Below are 15,325 nucleotides of genomic sequence, written 5' to 3' on the forward strand. Positions count from 1 at the left end.
CATTAGGTTTTCATGGAGGAGGCAAGATACATTTTCCTTAGAATGGCACAGAAAGCAATAGCAGACCAAACACGGACTATAAGAATGCAAAAGGGATAAAACAAAACAAAAACCACTAAAGAAAGTTTAGAATTTAAACCCCGTTTAAAAAAAAAAAGGCGCAATTTTAATTTGTTCATTTGTACTATATCCAAACTACTGTAGTTTTAACATTACAAAAAAAAAAAAACCCACAAAACCTAAAACTATCCCTCGCATAGTGGATGGTGGAAATGATTTGTAGTATGGGACATGTCTATGTTCCAATAATCATAACTTCTATCATTTTCAAATGCTACTTCCGTGAAGTAAATCAAATGACATTTGGCATATGCTGCTGAAAAGTTTTAACTCCCTCCTCCTTCCAAACATTGGCTTTTTAAGCAATAAGGTTAATTCTGGCAATAGTTCTGGAAACAGCTGCTTTATCTTGCTTTCTGAAATGCTACATTTGAGACCAAATAAAATATAACAGGTTCATTTGAAAAAAGGGACTAGAAATATGCCACAAAATTAGTTTTACAATACATTTTTGCAGAAATAATCTCTAGGTGAAGCTTCTTCTTTTTTATACACATATACAAAATTTAAACAGCAATATACACATGATCACAGTGAGGACGCCGGCAAATTCACCAATCTGTAGTGTAAATAAAAACTGCAGAGCAGCCTTCCAAGAGAACAATGCCACACAGCAAGCAGAGCTGGCCCAGTCAACAGCAAACACCAAAACGTCCCTGCAAAAGGGAGACAGTGCAAGAAAAGCAGCATGCGCTTTGATACAAACAGCAATTTATGGCTAATGGTTGACAGAACTGTGGTAACAGTGACTCTCTCGCTGCTATGCATAAAGTCCTATGACATCTGTTTGTCTTTATACCATTCCACGAACTCGTCCAACAAAACCGGCCCTGGAGAGAGAGAAAAAGCACCATGGCTATGAGCTCTTCCTGAGCAGTAGGAGGTCGGGGAGGCGTGAGTGACACCCGGCGTCAGTACTTACATGCTCCATCTTCGTCGTAGTTGCTGAGGTCAAGATTAATTGTTCTGCTGAACTCCAGCACGTTGCACCACTGGTCTTTGTTAATAACTTTGTATTTTGATTGCTGATGGAGGGAGAAGTAGAATGAATTACTGACACTTAAAAGCAACAAACAGGAGAGTTCCATATCTGTGTTAATCAACTTAATCAAGTTCACGTAAGTTTAACTTCCCATTGGAGGTGTGTTAAGCGTTCAGTGAGGAAGACAAAGGAGAGAGCAAGAGCAGAATTTAAGCTGGCAATGTTTGATTCCACAAATTTTATGGGGACTCAAATAAAATGGCAAGCATATCAGAGAAACAGGTTTTTTTTTTTTTATCCCTAAAAGTGAAATCTTCAGGCTGCAAAAGCTTTTACGTATAAAATGGGGATAATACCTACTTCATAGAGAGGTTAAAAGGATTAAAAGCGGTCATTTATATAAAGCACTTCATTCGGTGTCTGGCACAAATTAAGTGCTAAATAAAGGGCAGCTCCCGTTAATAATCCCTGACGTGATCAGCACTGCTCACTGCCGAGTTGCCAGCTTCAGGTAAATATGGTAGTTGGTCATTTGATAAGAAATTACTAAGTGGTGCAAGCGGTTTCAGAACCAGGAGCTCTTGCCATTGAAAAACAAAAATGCCGTTCTAATAATTAAAAAACTTGAATCTAATCAGAACTAGTTATTCCCACAGGTAGTTTTCCTATTCCTCTTAGAAGAAATATGCAACATCTATTTTAAAACATAGCATCCCTACATAAAGATTTAAAAATAAAATTCAAAACCAACCACGTTTATACCCCCATCACTAAGATCAGGAACATACTAAAACAATACAAGTATTTTAAAAGCAAAGAGAGCTGAGCCAATGGTTTTCAGGATGCAAACACAGAAAAGCTGAACTCAAGAAACTAAAGGATTACCACCCCCTTTTTAAGAGAAAAATGCAAACGAATATAAGTAATCAGAAAGCAAGAGAGAGAAAGAGAACAAAGCACAGATTACAAGTTTAATTTTCTCAGCAATAAAAAGCAAAAACCAGTAAATGAAACAGCTGATGACACTCTTGGAATTATGCAAAGTCAGATTTTGTCAAGGCAAGGCCTCTGAGCTATGGAGCCCTTTACTGCAAATTCTGCTGGACTCTCTGAAAACAAGAACCTACTCTGATTTATTTTCAGTAGAGCTAATTTAGCTCATGGGGTTGTCCGAAGTATTAGTTTTAGAGCAGTTCATTTTTAGATGTGGACTGTCATCTAAATAAATACTTGTTAAATTAAAACTAGTTTTTATACCTTTTCTGAGAAGTCCTAGTTAGTAATCTTAAAAGCAAGTTCTGATAACAGTCCTCAAAGAATCGTAGTGGTTGAGTTTTTTTCTAGACCATTACTTAAAATAAATGATAAGAAATATTATTTCAAGAGTGAAGCTAGAGTCAAGGTAGGGCTATCATGTTCATCCTTGCAAGCAAAGGACATTTTTTACAAAAGGTATGGGATAGGAGGGCAACAAGGATGCCACATATGACAACCCAAGTGAATAAAACTCACATGTGAGATACTTCCAGTGTTACATTTCATCAAAACCAGCTGCCAAAAACCAGTGGCTCCAAACTTCTGATCGCCAATGCTTAAAGCGAACAACTAACCAACCATGATAGAATGAAGTACTGGACTGTTTCTAATACAGATCTGAAGAAAAGTTAGTAAGCTGAAAGATATACTGCCATTTTGCCTAATATTTAAATTGATCTAAGGTTTCCAAGTCACCTGGAGTCATTTAGAGTAAATTACAAACTTGTAATACCCTATAATAATGTCAGTAAGTAGGCAGATGGCTTTTTGGTTTTTAACTTTTGCTTAATAAAAACAGAAATTAATCTAAAGCCACAAAAGAATATTACATCTATTGCTATAAAGAGCAGTAAATTTCAACAGAAGTAAAGCTCTTAAAATGGCAACGAGAAAGGACAGGAAAAGACGGAAAGGACAGAGCTGTGGCTGTTTCTGATGCCATTGTAACATGGTGTGATGCAACACAACATTCCACACATACACAGACACACTCAGCAAACAGGGAGCTGCTGCCTGATCATTATGTTACCATAATTCCTACAAGCAGAAAAACACAGAAAACAAAAGCTATATAATATGGTTAAACAAATACATTTGATTAGTTCTAAGCAATCAAACATGCATTTCATAATTTAACAATTTGGTACCTCTAAGAATTGGTGAAAAACTGGAAAAAGGGGCCAGATCTTTCCTAGTAACAGTCCCAACATGCATTTGGCAGTGTTTATGTCTAGGCTGCGCTGGTCCTTTTCCTGTTTAATAAACAAAAACAAGGATGAGCTGGATGCCTTCAAATAATAAATTTCAGTAATCTAAATTTTGTATTTAACATCAACAACAAATTAGTAAACAGCTCATTTATATACCATAAAAACCCTGAATTGAGATAAGGCTGGGGAAGGAGAGGTTATCAAACAACAATGGAAGGCCTCCTCATTTTGGATACTCTTTAAATTCACTGTGAGAAAGATCCCTATCAATGAAGATCACCCTAACACAAAACCAATTAGTTATGTAGTAGCAGTATCCACAATTACTTCATGGAATAAACAAAAATCTCTCACTCATTCAATTGCTTGCTTGACATTTATGATAGTTATCAAAATCATAATTGTCGACCCCAAAGCCCATAACTTAACTAAATGGAGCTTAAAAGTTTCAATTTCTATGCTTAAGAGTTAAATTTCCTTAATAAGAGTCACTTTTCAATAATTTTATTGCATTAGTAAATATTACTCTTATACCTAAATATGTTGGAACTACATTTGGCTCCAAATAAAATGTTGGCGCTCTGGAGAGTCTCTCCTAAAAAGAGGATGCACTCACCCACCCACTCTGTGAAACTAGTGTGCCTACCTCTACAGGCCTCCTTACCTTAAATTTGTTACATGTGAATCTCCTAGTACACAGTCCTGACTAATAGCTAAGTGAACAACATTCCACAGGGAAATCAGAAAAGAAATAGTACACAAACCTGAGTATGGGAAGACTAAGTTTGTTCCCACTATAGTTGCACTGAAAGATCTTAATTTCTCATTCCTATCTTTGTCACAAAAGGAGCTCTGCTGGCATAGTTGCCTATGGCATTTGACTGCTAACTAGAAGCTGGTGGTTCAAACCCACCAGCCACTCTGCAGAAGGAAGATGGGGTGATCTACTTCAGGACAGGTTTTCATTCTGGAACTCTAAGTGGGCAGTTTCTATGGAAAGGACTAGGGGTTTGGCACTGTTTTGCTGCATTTCAAAGGCTTAGTGGTAATCTTACACACCCAAAGCTAGCCTCCATATGGTATCTTAACTCCATGTGGTAATTTGCAGAAGTGCTTTTCTAAAAAGGGAGAACATGCCTGACTATGCCATTTTGGGTGGAACATAAATGGTCACCAAGTCAAGGAACGATGGTTGTCACTACCATTGTCAGCCATATATGCAGCTACACATAATTCCTAAAAAAGAAATGTTTCCTCCGGGGCTCCAACAGTGAAGATGCTCTTTAGTACACAAAAGAATTTCTAGTCATGACACTAAATCTAAAAATGTGGGACTTAAACAATACAGCAAATGTAAGGGCCTCACTCAACAACAGCAAACAAGGTAGATGAAGATACAGAAACGGAAACTTGCTAAGGAAGACATGCAATGGGTTTATCTTTTGGTCCTAGTCATAAAACTTAACAACCTCTCACAAACAGACCCTGCTACATGGTTCCACATCACCTTCTTTGTTATAGGCCACACAATTTAAGACTGTGGGTGGGGGTGAAGGTAGGAATTCCACAGTTCCATGCAAACAAGTGGGGCCATCTTTCTACAGTGTTCTGTATGCTTGTCCCTTGGCCAGGTATAGCATGCTGCTCAAGGCTGCAGCACTCACTCCCAATGGAGAAGAGGATGATACAACAAAGAGTACTTTAGAGATAGCCCACCTTCCATCAACTAAACCTCACTGTTTTGTTGCATTTCAAGGGCTTACACTTCTAAAATGCACTGTGTAAGCAAATGGAAAACTTCCTCTTACCCTGTATCATCCGTGTGGCAGACAGCAACAGCATACTACACTCTGAAGCAATCCAAAAGAAAAATGAGTCAACTGTTGAGAAACACAGGTGGCCCTGCAGAACTGGACCAAACTCCATTCGATGAACAAATGGCCCTGCAGCACTTGGCTGATGACACAGTTGCCCGGAAAAGCTCTCTCTCTCTGTGGAGTTTGTGATCATTCACTGCACCTAATCTTGCCTTGATAAACACATTGTGCCTTCTTTCAACATCATCAATGCCTATGTCCCCATCACAATGGACATACACTAAGGTGAGAAAATAAATAAATGAAAGGGTACAAAGGACCTGGACAGACTCTGCAACAATATACTCATCCAACAAACTGATGATCATGAAGGATCTCAATGCATGTGTTTGGCAGTGATGCCAAAATATGGAGGAAAGGCATCAGACTCACAGAGTTGGAAAGCTGAACAGCACTCACTTACTCCTGCTCTGCAAGGGTGCCAGACAGCAGCTCGCAATCACTAACACCATCTTCTGCCTAGCAAACAAGAGAAAGATATTATAGATGCACTCACATCTGAACAGCGGCATCTCACTGATAACCAACAATGCCTGTGGGCGAACTTGAGGCTAAGTGCAGATGAACAAAACCAGAAACACTCAAAATTCCTGGGAACAACACAATGGAAAAACACCACAGCAAACATGTACTGTGTATCAAAACAGAGACACTCTCAGATGGCTCCCTGACAATGGCCCTGATGGCATTCTCTGCAAAAGGGTCCCCAATTAAAAATGAAACAAATCTCCCAGGATGCTATCAGGTAGCCATCAACATTATGGACATTTTTTTTTTTTTTAAATTATCATCTTAACAAATTCAAGGAGTATAGCAAAGACATTCAGAAGCTCCTTGCAGGGGATTAAATAGTAAACTGTCAACACCAACTGCTCCTGTGACCTTCTACCCATGGAGTACCAAGAAACAGGGGCAGACCAATCAATTTCTGTGTCCTGAGGTTGGAATCTCAGCAGAAAATACCTTGGGACAGCTTGTGAAAGGGTCATCCACCATCCCCATCCCCAGAAGGCCCACTCAAGTTTTAGGAGAATGAAATGGAAACTTTCTTCCCTGCCCATCTCTTGCCCCAAGATGAATGGGTATGTATTTCAAAAACTTTAATTTAAAATAATAGAAAATTAATTTTGTTTAATTTTCAAATAAGAAGTGAACAACTGAACAGGTACTATACAACAAAGATGTACCCACCCACACCCATAGTTCACAACCAGAATCAACCTTATTTTCCTCCTTAAATATAAATTGAAACAGCAGTTACAGAACAAGATCAGACCTCTAATAATATAATTTCAAAACCAAAAGATCTTACTCTAAAAATTCCAAGAAATTATATTTTTCACAGAGCATAAATGCATCCACTAAGCAAAAGACCGACTCGACAGCACATAACAACAACACCACAAGCAAAAGACTGTTGTTATGCGCTATCGAGTTGGACCCAACTCACAGCAACCCCTCCTTGGGTTTCCGAGGCAGTATCACTACGGAAGTAGATTGGCCAACCTTCCTTCCTAGGAGTGGCTGGTGGGTTTGAACTGCCAGCCTTCTGGTTAGTAGTCAAGTGCCTTAGGCACTATGCTATCAGGGCTCCTCCTAGCAAAACACTAGTGACAGGTAATATACAGTAGAGAAGAACAAAGTATTAAGGCCTGATTTGAAGTCTCTCTATATAGAAATTTGTTTACGTGAAACTGTTCAGTATAGGCCTTCCTATAAGATGTGAAAAGTGACCATCTTTTTTCTCTTAAGTTACATGCATGACTTATGAAACAACAACTGTAAACAAGACAATTAGGTAGTTAACCAACAAGTAAACATGGCATTACAAAAGAGTATTCAAACATGGAGGTTCAATATGCTGTATCAGAGGTCCCCAACTGTTTCAGATGGTCTATTCCCAATAGCTCAGGAGTTGTATGTGAATAGAAACTCTGATTTATTAAAATTATAAAGGAAAATATTTACAACAGAGGAAAAAAAATCCCAAAGATCTCCAAGAGACTTGTTGGGAAGCAAGAAACAATGCATAAACATCCATGATTTACACATGTTAAGAGTGACACTCAAGACAGAGGTTGGTACGTGAAATCAAAAAGCCTAAGTGGAAGACTGTGACATATATCACTTCATTTGCAACCACGGGAATGGACAAAAAGAAGAGGCTCTTTAACACAGCTACCAATGTAAAAGAACTGAAGATAAAGCACTCCAAAGAACTCAACTCTTAAACACCGTGGTTCAGTGAAGGAACTAGCAAATCAGTTTTCTGAATAGGAGATTTTTTTAAAAAGTGCATTTGAAAATGCAGAAAGTCAGGAAACCCAAGAGTGTCATTCCATCGGGAAAAGCGAATGTGAAATGATTATGCTTTCAGAACTTGGTCAGCATTAGTTAATTCACAGATAACAATGTTTGCAAAGCAATTACTTAATTAAGCTCAACTCTTCACATTGCCTTTAAAACAAAAAGGAAAAACAAAACCAAAAACAAGCCCAACAGTCAGCCTTTCCTTGTCATTTTATCACTTCTCTCAGAACACAAAGCCATCATTTGAAGCTTCAGGTTTATGGACACCTACATAATGCAGTGAAGAATGATTCAACTATTCATATTTTATGATTAAGTTTTATTGAGAATGAATATACTCTGAGCCAGGAATTATTCTACATGTTCTATACTTAAACTCATTTAATACAATAATCCTATTATGATAGGCACTATTATTATATCTAATTTACCAATAAGGAGACTGGGCACAGGGTAATTAAATAACTGTCAATAAATGGTAGAGCTGGACAAGGAACAAGGAAGACTGAAGAAGTGTTGATGCTTTTGACTTGTGGTATTGGTGAAGAATACTGAAAGTACCACGGACTGCCAAAAGAACTAACAAATCTGTCCTGGAAGAAGTACAGCTAGAATGCTTCATGGAAGTGAGAATGGCCAGACTTGGTCTCATGTACTTTGGTCATGTTGTCAGAAGGAACCATTCCCTGGAGAAGGATACCATGCTTGGTAAAGCGGAGGGTCACTGAAGAACAGGAAGGCCTTCAACAAGACGGATTGACATAGTGGCTGCAACAATGGGCTCAAGTATAGTAGGGATCATGAGGTTGGCACAGGACTGGGCAGTGTTTCGTTCTGTTGTACGTAGGGTTGCTATGAGTCAGAGCAAACTTGCTGGCACCTACCAACAACGACAACAAATGGTAGAGCTGGGACGTGATTCAGGCAGTCTGAGCCCAAGCCTGTGGTCTTCACTGTGCATTGTTAATACTTGACTGAGAAGTAGAAGTGTTTTAAGTATTAAGAGACATATAGTCCAAATAACTTCACTAGTAACTGCTGAGCAAGCCTGTGCCACTGTTCATTCAACTCATTGCCATTGAGTCAATTCGACTCCTAGCGACCCCTCCCTGGGTTTCCAAGGCAGTATCACTAGGGAAGTAGATTGCCCAATCTTCCTTCCGGGGAGTGGCTGGTAGGTTTGAACCACCAGCCTTTCATTCATTAGCAGTCAAATGCCTTAGGCATTATGGTACCAGAGTGCCCCTTCAATAACCAAAGACGAATATTAAAGATAAAATGGCTAAGATTTTCACAGTAACGGAACTGTGATCAGACAACCACATATTCATGCTCTCATCTAGACTCACACTCTTTTCTTCGTAATTTACAATGAAAATATGAGGAAAAAAGAGAGGGGTGTGTGCGTGTGTGTGTGTATGTTGTGTGTGCACATGCGCTGGTGGGGTAGTGAGAAGGAAACTAAGCAAATATATTGGTAAAGAAGTGAGAAACTGATTCAAGTTATAAGTGAATCCAAATGGTAGCAACAGATCTAGGTTAGATCTCAGGAGAAATTTCGTAACAGAGGATGCTTAACACAAGGCCAAGAAAAGTGTTCTTTAGCAAATTCTATGAATAACATCCATAATCATTCCCAGCTTCAATGGAAATGACTTAGCTATTGTTTTACTTAGACGAGAAACACATAATAGTTTTAATTTGTGTTACCTCTTGCATCTTCCTGAAATATCTCTTCATATGTTAAATAAAAGCAGTTGATTACTTACTTTTCACCAGAAAAGTAAGCATATCAAGACTCTGAATGCAGGAAAACTTGTAAGAAACTACCTGCAACAAGATTACTTCCAAATTAAAATAAACATACCTAAAAAAAAAAAAAAAAAAAAAAAAGTCCCACTGGTGTCTTCTCCTGCCACAAAACTCTCCATTACAGCTGCTGCTTTTTTTTTTTTTTTTTTTTTTAAGTATGTTGTTGTTGTTATGTGCCACTGAGTCGGACTTGACTCATAGTGACCCCTCCTTGGGTTTCTGAGGTGGAATCACTGCAGAAGTAGATTGCCCAACCTTCCTTCCGAGGATTATTTTATTGTTGAGAATATACACAGTAAAACATACCAATTCAACAGTTTCCTCATGTACCATTTAGTGATAGTGATTACATTCTTTGAATTGTGTAACCATTTTCACGCTCCTATTCTGAGCTGTCCCCCCACCTTTAACATAAATGCATTGCCTCCTAAGGTTCCTATCTAATCTTTTGAGTTGCTGGTGCCAATTTGATCTAATATATAGAGTTCTTTGCTCAAAGCAGGTATCTTTTCACTTGTTAAGCTAAACTATTGTTTGTTTTTAAGATCTCTTCAAGGGATATTTTTGGCTTAAGGCTTAAAGATTATCTCATGGCAATAGATTCAAGGATTCATTCAACTTTCATGGCTTCAGAAAATCAGTCCAAAAGCATCTGAAATTCTGTTTTGCATTTTTTCTCTTTTGATCAGGACTTACAGAATCTTTAATCCAAATATTCAGTAATGGTAGCTGGGCATCATCCAATTCCTCTGGTCTCAGGGCAAAGGAGGCAGTTATTCATGAAAGCAATTAGTCACACATTCCACATTCTCTCCTACTCCTGACTCTCCTTCCTCTGTTCCAATTGTTGTGCCCTGGACAGCCACTTGCAATCTTTTAATACCCCATGCACTATCCACTGAAGTGGAAGGTAGAACAGAAGCATTAAATACATTATTAGGCCAATTATCTGAGATGTCCCATGAAACCATGACCTCAAAGCTCCAAGCCAAGAAACTAAATCCCATGAAGTTTTTGGCATACATAATCAGCTTTAGCAGCTACTCTTGTGCCACTGTTGTAAATTTATCTATCATACAACTTTTGCCAATTCAGCCTTTTAAAGATGTACCATTTATTGCCAGTAATTACAAATGCCTGTGCAACTCCTCCTTTCCCCACTTCCTCCTTCTTCCCACCCGTAGTAACCACTAATAAACTCTTCCATAATTTGTCTTTTTTTTTTTTTAAATAAATGTCACATGATATTTGTCCTTCTGTGACTGACTTATTTCACTCAGCATAAATGTCTTCCAGCTCCATCCATATTGAAAAATGTATCAAGACCTCTCCTACCAGCCAGGAGTATTCCACTGTATGCATGTATCACATCTTGTTTATCCACTCGTCTACTGCTGGGCATTTAGGTTCTTTCCCCCTTTTGGCTACTGTGAACAGTGCTACAATGAACACTAGCACACAAGCCTCTTTCTGATTCTCTGCTGTCAAGTTTTTTGGAATGGAATTCTACTAGGAGTGGAACTGCTGGGTGACATAATTTTTTGAGGAACCACCACACCATTTCCACAACAGTTGTACCATTTTGCATTCCTACCAGCAATGGGTAAGATTTTTAATTTCCCCACATTCTCGCCAACATGTGTTATTTTCTTTCTTTCTTTTTTAAATCTTGGCCATGCTAGTGGGAGTGAAATGGTTATCAGTCTGTGATTTTGATTTGCATCTCTCTGATGACACTGAGCATCTTTGCATGTTTGGTGGCCATATGAATGTCCTTTGTTGAAACGTCTATTTTTTCTTTGGTGAAATGTCTAGTCAAGTCCTTTGCCCATTCTATGACTGGGTTGTTTGTTTTTTCGTTATCAAAATTTTATATGTATTTTGTTTACTAAGATCTCATTAGATATATGGCTTCTGAAGATATTCTTCTAGTCAGTACCTTGTCTGTTCACTTTTTTGGTAAAAGCTTTTGATGAGCAAAAGTTTCTAATTTCTATGAGGTCCTATTTGTTTGTCTTTTGCTATTTGTGCTTAAAAAAAAATCATATGGTAACACATTGTTAAAAGCTACATTTGGCAGTGCTGCCCCTGCTTTTTCTTTATGGTTTTATTTTGTATATTTAGGTCCTTAATCCATTTAGAATTTGTTTTGGTGTACAGTGTGGGCATCAGTCCTATTCTACTTTTCTGAATGTAGAAATCCAATTTTCCCAGCAGCATTTATTGAAGAGACTCTTCTTTCCCCATCAAATGACTCAGCACTTCTTTGTCAAAAATCAGTTGACCAACTACAACTTTTTCAAGGTTTATTTTTCCAGTAAGAATATGAAGACTTTTCCTCCCAGAGAGACCATCCGCTCTGACCCTCTTCCGCCTTCTAGAGGCTTCTCTCTAGTGTCACTCCCTTCCCAGTTCTACCCAGAATCACCTTAGTTCCTCTGGGATAGTACATCTCCACTCCCTTCTACCCGCTCAGCCCACTCTGAATCTGTCCCACTGTATTAATCTCTTTTTTCCTGCATCAAGGCTGGGACTCCATGCTAGAAAAAATCCTACTGTTACAGAGAACAGCATCCCTGTAAATTCATGGTCTGTAGTCCCAGTGAGCCCTCAAGGCTGCTGCTGATCAATGCTTTGCTTATTCCAACCCCTTCTCAAAATTTCAAGGGGCAACTCTCTTCATGGCTTTCAGCATAATAGCTGCCACAAAGGATGAAGAAAAAAATTTACTGATATTTAATAACTCTTTTCAGATCTGTGGAAAAATTATTTACTCCTTTATGCCAATCTCTTTATCTAATCTTATTGTTTTGCAGTAGGCCTTTTGAAAAGGAGGAATAAAGGAGGAAATGGCTATTATATTTAAAGTAACCAAGATAAGATTTGCTTTTATAAAAAATAAAATTTTCATTGGGAAAAAATATATATGTAAAAATACTGAGATAAAATTCCATTTGTATAAGAGAACTGGCTACAGTTTATGTATTTATACCCTACCACCTTCCTCCAAGGGAGCCTGAGTGGCATAGTGGTTAAGTGCTGGGCTGCTAACTAAAAAGTCAGTGGTTCGAGCTCACCAGATGCTCCATGGGAGAAAGATTTGTCAGTGACTTCTGTAAAGGCTAGAAACCCTATGCAGCAATTCTACTCTGCCTTATAGGGTCTCTATGAGTTGGAATTCACTTGATGGCATCAGGTTTCTCTTCCTCTAACAAGATGCCATAGAACAGTGATAGTTAGGAAAGGTGGTGTGGCTCTGTGGAGAGGGCATTAGTCTGTTCGCCAGGGGCAGAAGCCTGGGTCCTCAGCCTGCCCCCTCCTGTCTCTGGCTTTCAGTTTCATCATCTGCATGATGACAAGGCTAGACCTGATGGCCTCATAAGGTTTCTTTAAGCTCTAAACTCCTATGACTCTATGACATCCGTGAAACTACGACTCAGTTCAAGTTAAAAAAAAAAAAAAAAAAGAAAAATAACACAACTTTACAGTCAAATACTATTTTTAATCGATTACAAGAACTTCCAGAAATGCAAGCTGGATTCAGAAGGGAATGTGGAGCGAGGGATATCAAAGCTGATGTTAGATGGATCTTGGCTCAAAGCAAAGAATACCAGAAAGATGTCTACTTGTGTTTTTTTGACTATGCAAAGGCATTCAATTGTGTGGATCATAACAAATTATGGATAACATTGAGAAGAATGGGAATTCCAGAACACTTAATTGTATTCATGGAGAACCTGTACCTTGACCAGGAGGCTGTCGTTTGAACAGAACAAGGGGATACTGCATGGTTCAAAATCAGGAAGGGAATGCATCAGGGTTATATCCTTTCACCATACTTACTCAATCTGTATGCTGAGCAAATAATCCAAGAAGCTGGACTACATGAAGAAGAACATGGCATCAGGATTGGAGGAAAGCTTACTAACAACCTGAGATACACAGACAACACAACTCTGCTTGCTGAAAGTGAGGATGACTTGAAGTACTTACTGATAAAGATTAGACTACAGTCTGCAGTATGGATTACACTTCAATATAAAGAAAACGAAAATCCTCACTACTGGACCAATAAGCAGAATCACAATAGATGGAGAAAAGATTGAAGTTGTCAAAGACTTCACATTACTTGGTTCTACATTCAACACCAATGGAAGCAGCAGTCAAGACATCAAAAGATATATTGCATTGGGCAGATCTGCTGCAAAAGACCTCCTTCAAGCGCTGAAAAGCAAAGATATCTCCATCAATACTAAGATGCACCTAACACAAGCCATGGTATTTTCAATCACCTCATATGCATGTGAGAGCTAGACAATGAATAAGGAAGATCAAAGAAGAGTTGATGCTTTCAAGTTGTGGTGTTGGAGAAGAATGCTGAAAGTACTGTGGACTGCTAAAAGAACTAACATATCTTCCCTGGGAGAAGTTGCAGCCGGTATGCTCCTTGGAAGCAAGAATGGCCAGACTTCGTCTCACCTACTTTGGTCAGGTTGTCAGAAGGGCCATTCTCTGGAGAAGGATGTCATGCTTGGTAAAGTGGAGGGTCAACAAAAGAGGGGAAGGCCCTCAACAAGATGGATTGACACAGTGGTTGCAGCGATAGGCTCAGGTATAGCAGGGATCGTGAGGCTGGCACAGGACTGGGCAGTGATTTGTTCTGTTGTACAAAAGGTCATTGTGCGTTGGAGACAACTCGACGGTACATAACAACAACAAGGTTCGAAGGTAAGGAAACAAACTGTCACACTCTTGAAACTGCAATCTCTGTGGAGAGATGTTAAAGGAACCATTTTATCATTTTTCTGGTATAGTATTATAGCTTATTTCCTGGTATAATGTAGTATAATTCAGGATATTTAATACATGTCACTGTTATTTGGGATATAATATATAGGATATTACAGTTTTATAATAAAACTTAATTTCCATTAAAAGTATGATTTTAAAAGGACTGCTATCTTAATTGCAAACTATTACTGCAAAGAGTTTTAAATATAAAAAGTAGTAGGAAAAAAAAAGATTGGAAACAAAGAGGGGGGAGGGAATGGGAGACTGGATATATCCTTTCACTTCAGACAACCAGAGAATTGGACAAAATATATGAAATGATGATTTTTACACATTGCAGCACAGGACTGTGATCTGCTGGGAATAATCTGTATTCCCAATAGTCAGAGTGGAGAGTGCCCCCTCATACAGGGCTTTGGGTAAACCTTAACCTTGTTTCAAAGGATCAAACTGATTCCAGGTAATTTTATGCACCAGAAAAGAAAGCCAACACTATTTAAAGGAATATAACAAAATCAAACAACCAACAAAGTTAAATCAACAATATCCAACATCTAATTAAAAAAACCCCAAACTACCAGGCATGCAAAGAAGCTGGAAAATATGACAGAACTAGGAGATTATAAAAATATCTATGTTGTAGATGTTCAAAAAGGTAGACAAATACATCACAAAGACAAGAGAAATGGAAGAAATAAAGAGATCCAAAATGAACTTCCAGAGATGAAAAATACAGTATCTGAAGTGAAAAATGTACTGACTCAGATTGACAGCAGATTAGATACTGTAGAAGAAAATATTAGTAAATTCAAAGATATAGTAACAGAAGCTATCTAAAATGAAACAGAGAGGGACATAAGAATGAACACATCATCAATGACTGTAGGATAACATCAAGCTGGCTGACAGATGTTAGCTGTAGTGCCAGAAGAAGAACAAAGGAGAAACAGAAAAAGGACTTGACAAAACAACAGCTGAAAATTTTCCAAATTTAATGTAAACTAGAATCCAAAATTGTCAATAAACTTCAAGCAGAATAAACAAGGGAAATTATGCCAAAGCATATCAAAGTCAACCTGTTAGAAAAGAGAATAAAAGCAGTCAGAAAAAAGAAAAAAAAGGACATTAAAAGAAAAAAAGATATAAGCATGACATCAGACTGATCAAAAACTACAATAAGACAGAAG

At 38.2% G+C, this 15,325-nt stretch overlaps 1 protein-coding gene across 1 annotated transcript in view; it reads right to left on the minus strand.

Moving 5' to 3' along the window:
* Positions 1–894: 894 nt before the first annotated feature.
* The window catches only part of DCUN1D4 (defective in cullin neddylation 1 domain containing 4), a 97,191-nt gene continuing 82,760 nt past the window's right edge, over positions 895–15,325 (minus strand). Inside the window, exons 8-10 of the mRNA XM_007955708.2 lie at positions 3,286–3,390; positions 1,043–1,145; positions 895–950 (exon numbers count right to left, since the gene is read on the minus strand). Coding sequence (XP_007953899.1) covers positions 895–950; positions 1,043–1,145; positions 3,286–3,390 — 264 coding nt within the window. The remainder of the gene's footprint in view (positions 951–1,042; positions 1,146–3,285; positions 3,391–15,325) is intronic.

Source organism: Orycteropus afer, unplaced genomic scaffold (assembly GCF_000298275.1).
Source record: "Orycteropus afer afer isolate SDZICR_OR568_19922 unplaced genomic scaffold, OryAfe1.0 scaffold00532, whole genome shotgun sequence".
NCBI classification, from domain to species: Eukaryota; Metazoa; Chordata; class Mammalia; order Tubulidentata; family Orycteropodidae; genus Orycteropus; species Orycteropus afer.